Here is a 6,231-nt window from a genome sequence, read left to right on the forward strand (position 1 = left end):
GCCACGCCTCCTCCTAGTGTTCTCACGCTTACTCTCACTTCCATTGAGTCCAATGGGTGTACGGTTGTTGATAAGATTCTTAACTCTGCTTACACTTATACCACCACGAGTTTCTTGACGACTACCTTCCCTGTCACTTCGACCACTACGTTCCTTACGGCAACGACCAGTATCTTAGGTGTTGGAGTTCCAGTTGTCGTAACCAGAACGCTTACGCATACTACGACCCAAACATACACTCAGTCTTCGTTGGTTGGTGCCATTTCTAGCTCGTTGATTACCGCTGTTACTCTGTGTCCGACATCTTCAAGTTCTTCCTCGAGTTCTTCAAGCTCTTCCTCTTCCTCGTCCTCGAGTTCTTCCTCGAGTTCTTCAAGCTCTTCCTCTTCCTCTTCCTCATCCTCGAGTTCTTCCTCGTCCTCTTCCGTTGCTTCTAGCTCTTCTGCTGCTCCAAGCTCTTCCTCTTCCTCTTCCTCTTCTGCTGCTCCAAGCTCTTCCTCCAGTTCTTCCGCTGCCCCAAGTTCTTCTTCCAGCTCTTCCTCCAGTTCTTCCTCTAGCTCTTCCTCCAGCTCTTCCTCCAGTTCTTCCTCCAGCTCCTCCTCTTCCTCGAGTTCTTCTGCTGCTCCAAGCTCTTCCTCTTCCTCTTCCACTGCTCCAACCTCTCTGACTGGAGTTTCAAGCTACTCCTTGTCAACAGAATTCCTCACGCTTACCACTTGGGTTAATCTGTGTTAAGAATACCAATCTGTCTCTCTGAGCTACCTGCGGAATAACTTTCTTTATAATTATATACGAAAACTTTTATTGAAATGTGTAGGGACCATGCCAAAAGTGTTATTATGTTTTCATGTATGTATCTGTAACAGCACATACGTACATCTCCGGCGGCTGAACCCAAAAAATTGGGTGACGTAGATCTTTACTGTTCTTGCCGTTGAAAGGTCGGATGAATATTTGTAAAATTAGATATTAAATCGTTACTGGTCGATCAGGGGGAGCAGAAGTGTGCCGAGAGGAACCTAATGCGCTGTATACGCACCCGAATCGGCTTAGCCAGAGCAGTGAGAACGCGGGTGAGGAGGTGATAATGGAGCTAACAACGGGTACGATGGGAATTGAACGAAAAGGCTAAAGATGGGTGGCATGTCTCAGGACACAAGTAAAGAGAAAAACGTATTGAGTAATACGCCCTATATATAAGCAAGGTGAGCAGACAGAACGATATTGGATATAATTTTATATTAATTAGTCTAGTTAATATATTCTTCCTAACTGGAAAAGTTACACGGAAGACAGCACCTATACAGGATCCGATGCGAAGAGTAGGGGATTGATGACAAGTGCACGCAGCTATCAGATGCAGCATGTGCAGCTATGCAGTAAGCTACATAAGATTATATGCAGGCACCTACCTCAATAGACCAGCCCAGGGCAGAGGTCGGATAAAGTGAATCAAAATATGAGACTTTGGCAGAATAAAAGAAATATGACACTTTAGGTAGATATATAGATTTATCAATGGGCAGCATTTATCCTTAGCTACATATTATTCTAGAATCACTTTTACCTACGCCAATTCCTTACTATTGTTACCCCTTAAATCATGGTTAGCACTCGAAAGACAGGAGTTTTTCCTAAAATTCCAATTCACTAATCAAACGACACTCTTGGATGTGTCTGCTTGATTTTTTCCTTCCATTGATAATAATCGTCAAATGAGTTATCATAGATGAGTAATCTTATCCAGCTGGCTGGGAACACCAAGTGTTGGACGGCCTGTCCCGACAAACTGTTCCCATATAGATTTAAATACTCCAATTTTGGCGGAAGTTTGGTTAATCCTGCAAGGCTCGACAACCCCTTCTTCTCAGATGAACTGGAGCTCATCGATGAGTCTCCACGGGTGGAAACACGATTAAGTGGAATATCACACCTTTGCTCCATTAAAGTCAACCTTTCAAGGGATTCGGGCAACTGTAGCTCGTTGATTGCACTAATCGCGTTCCATGCAAAATCCAATTCTTTCAATTTTGGAGGAAGCTGTATGTCATCAATTGACATAAACTTGTTTTTATCAAGCTCCAACTTAAGTAGACTGTCCGGAAAACAGATATTGGCCAAACTGGATATTTGATTTCTCAGGAGACACAACTCTTCTAAATGTGGTGGGAACTCAACATTTTCCAAAGAAACTATCTGGTCATTGTACGCACACAAACAGATTAGCCCCGCAGGAAACAGTATTCCTGATAAGGAGCCGATATTTGTATTATTTATTGAAAAGTCAGTGAGACCTTGCGGGAGGGGAGAAATATCACAGAGTGCGGTAATGGCGACTTCGTTTAAACAGAAATCTCGAAGTTTCAATTTTGGGTCATTTGCATTGGAGGTTTGGAGCTTCTGGAGTGGATTATACGAGAGTTTAAGCTCGGTACAATTCACCGGAAGGTGGAAGTTTACCAATTTTTTCAATTGGTTATGCTCAAGATTCAATAGTTGAATGTTGTCTGGTAGTCTCTTTGAAAGTCGTTCAATACTATTAAAACTCAAGTCTAAAGAGGTCAACGTTAGTGGAAGATCGAGTTCATTAACCGAAACCAAATTATTGGAGCATAAACTTAAAGAGATCAAGCTTGGTGGAAGACCGAGCCCTTTAACCGAGATCAAACTATTGAAGTTTAAATCTAAGAAAGTCAATCCTGGTGGAAGATTAAGCTCGTCAACCGAGACAAAATTATTGTTGCTCAAGTCTAAAGAGTTCAATCCTGGTGGAAGATCGAGCCCTTCAAGTGAGACTAAGCTATTGGAGCACAATCTTAAAGAGTTCAATGTTGGTGGAAGGTTGAGCTCGTTGACTGGACTCAAATCCGTGTCCCCGAGATTCAAATCCTTCAAGTTCGGGGGAAAGATTAGATTTCTTGGCGAATACAGGATAAATAACGAACGGTTTCTCTCGAGATTAAGCTCCTGGAGACCCTCGGGGAACTTGACTTGGCATGTCCTTGCAGTGTCCGAACTTTCGTCTGTTTTATTCAAGATACCAAGGGATTTGCTGTGGAGACAAAGAGATTTTAAGGACCCGGGTAACGAGCTAACAAAATCTAGCGATGTTAACTGGGAGCGCGCAATCTGTAAGGAGATCAATCTCGGAGGAAACTTGAGAATGCGGATCTCAGATGATGGAAGGTCTATATCGTCTAATATCAACTCCTTGACGGAATTCGGGAATGTATCCACGCGAAACTTCTTCAAGGGACATCTTGCGATGGATATCTTTTGTAATCTTGGAGGTAGTTTCCGTTGTTCGAAGTTAGTAATTGTAAGCTCGTAGAGTTTTAAGTTCTCCAACAGCGAGGGAAATTCAAATTTTTCGTTGATCTCTGTAACGTCAGGAATGGTTTTTAATCGCAAATATTTCAAATTGGGCAAGTTTAGCTCGTTGAAGGCCTCGACAGAAAATCCCAAGACATCCTCTAGCACCAATCTCCGCAAGGTTGAAGGGAGGTTGGTGTACGCTGACATCGATCCCCAGGGGATCTTCGAAACAAATTCTTGGAGATTTGGAGGAAAAACAATTCTTGGAGCAATTTCATCATTATCATCATCATCGTCCCCATATTGATAGTGGTATTGAAGGTCAAGCTTACGCAAGCTGGAAGGCAAAGGTGTTACATCCGGATCAATATAAGGGTACCAAACGGATATTTCTCGGATACGTTCCTGCACCAGGGGCAAAGGTGGTAACCAGTCCCAGCTGAATGTCCAATACCACTCCCCATCCGTGGTAAACTTTAGAATAACGTCGGTGACAATTGATGACGCTTTTGTGAACACTTTTTCGCGGAGGAAGGTAAAATTTTCAACGTGTGTGTATACATCTATGAAGAGCTTCTTAATATGAAGCTGGTCAAACGTATTGCTGTTTACCAAGGCCTCAAACCTGGATATCTTCATGCTGAGGACCTCATTACCCATATGAGAGTAACCATCATCCGGAGGCTCGTAGAAGGTCAATTTAATATTTGAGTAGTAGCGTCTCCGAGCCACGGAAGCGAGACTGGCATTCTCCGATTTCGCCACTTCGAAGGCTACGGGAAGTGGTAGGTAGGAGACGATCTTCTCGACAATTTCTAACGGAAGGATGTTGCTAAAAAGAGGAATTTCGTGCGTGTTCATGGCAGTAAGGGAGTAGCGAAGGAGGTGCGGGTTGACGAATTGCTTCTACGGTACGGTGTAGATACGCCGAACTTTACAGGATCTTGGGTGGTGGAGGAATATATGCTGTGATTTTCATACGCAGCGTTACCCTGGATAAGCTGAGGTGTTGACCGAGACTCTTTTAGGGTGTAAGGTTGGTGCGATACGCACAATACAAGCAGGAGGGTCTGTCAGAGCTCTGATCCATCTGTGTGGGGGGGTTTCCCGCTGTGTGTTTCGTACCGTTCGAACATATCCAAAACATACCGGATAGTCCTACATTCCTGATATCACGTGGTGGGTGGCAAAAATACAGGGTCACCCTGTGATGTTAGTAGCTGCCATAGTATGTCACATAGATACTTGGTGTGTAACTTAGATGGAACTATATTGGTTGAGATACGCTGGATGCAGTGGTCTCATATTAGACCATGTAGGAAGCTGTATAGTACGCTGCATAGTAAGTTGTATAGTAAGCGGTAGAAACTATATGCAGGCACTTGCCTCAACAGTTCAACCGAGAAGGTGCATCAAAGTGAATGGATATATAAGCTAACAAAGTTAAATAAGGTGATGACAGTATATTATAGTAGATATATTGTTTGGTATATAAACATAGATGAACGAAGCAATATTGGTGGAGATACACTAGGTGTAACATTTACATAGTAAGCTGCATAGTATGCAGGTATATAGATATATAGATATATATACAGACATATATACACAAATATATGTACACAAATATATATACATAAATATTGACAGGCGTATATTTAAGGATATATATAAATTGATATTTATTAAAATATGGAAAAGTATATACCAAAAAGAAATTAGGTAAGACATATAGTACAATATATTATTCGAAAGACAAACACAGGGAGATTCCAATGTGTGTTATTTCCATGCATCAGATAAAGAGTAGGTACATATAGAAAGTATATAGAGTAACCGGAGAGTAATGATAGAGAGTAGCTATTGAGAGTAACTATAAGGAGTAAGTACTGAGAGTAACCAGAGAGTAACTATATAGAGTAGGTATATAGAGTAGGTATATTGAGTCGGTACAGAGAGTAACCAGAGAGTAACTATAGAGAGTAGGTATAGAGAGTAGGTACAGATAGAAATTACACAGAGTAGGTACACAGAGTAGCTATTGAGAGTAGATAGAGAGTAAATACGGAGAGTAAGCGTAAAGTAAGCATAAATTATCTAAAGAGTAGGTATAGAGTAAATATAAGGTAAGTATAGGGTAAGTATTAAGTAGGTATAGAGTAAGTATAAAGTAAGTATAAAGTAGGTATAGAGTAGGTATAGAGTGCAGATAGAGGATGAGTATATAGTATAGAGAGCAGATAGAGGACGAGTATATAGTATAGAGAGCAGATAGAGGACGAGTATATAGTATAGAGAGCAGATGGAGGACGAGCATATAGTATAGAGAGTAGGTACATAGAGTGGGTAGAGAATAGGTATGGAGAGTAAATATAGAAAATAGGTATGGAGAGTAAGTATAGAGAGTAGGTAGAGTAAGTATAGAGACTAAGTATTGAAAGTGGCTAGAGAGTAGGTATATAGAGTAGAAAAGGAGTAAAAGAGGAGTAGAGGAAGAGAATAGCTATGGAGGGTAAGTATAGAGAGTAAAAGAGGAGTAAGAGTAGAATGAGAGTAGAATGAGAGTAGAATGAGAGTATTAGAGTAGAATAAGAGAAGAGAAGAGTAGGAGTAGAATAAGGGAAGAGTAGAGCAGGAATATAATAAGGGTAGCGTAGGAGATGAGTAAAATAAGAGTGGGTGAGGAGTGGAATAAGAGAGTATAATAAGAAAGTAGGATAAGAGATGAGGATAGAAGTAAGATAAGATAATAGTTGAATGAGAGTAGGAGTAGAGGGAGAGAAGTAGGTACCGAGAGTAAATATAGAGTAAGGGTAGAGAGATGTAAGAGAAGAGTAGGGTAAGGATAAGAGTAGAGTAGGGTAGGAATTAGTTAATAGTAGAGTAGGAGTGGAATAAGATAGTAGTAGAGTAGGA

The 6,231-nt window shown here is 41.1% G+C and overlaps 1 protein-coding gene across 1 annotated transcript; it reads right to left on the bottom strand.

Moving 5' to 3' along the window:
- Positions 1–1,520: 1,520 nt before the first annotated feature.
- Positions 1,521–4,583, bottom strand: BABINDRAFT_139994 (uncharacterized protein). The gene has a single exon (XM_019127129.1). It carries the CDS (start codon positions 4,174–4,176, stop codon positions 1,651–1,653), a length of 2,526 nt encoding a protein of 841 aa, XP_018985414.1. The 5' UTR covers positions 4,177–4,583; the 3' UTR covers positions 1,521–1,650.
- Between the last annotated feature and the right edge of the window lie 1,648 nt (positions 4,584–6,231).

Source organism: Babjeviella inositovora, assembly GCF_001661335.1.
Source record: "Babjeviella inositovora NRRL Y-12698 unplaced genomic scaffold BABINscaffold_6, whole genome shotgun sequence".
NCBI lineage: Eukaryota > Fungi > Ascomycota > Pichiomycetes > Serinales > Babjeviella > Babjeviella inositovora.

What these genes read in the sequence shown, in the direction of transcription:
- BABINDRAFT_139994 (XM_019127129.1), bottom strand. Translation starts at nt 4,176, where the DNA reads ATGAACACGCACGAAATTCCTCTTTTTAGCAACATCCTTCCGTTAGAA.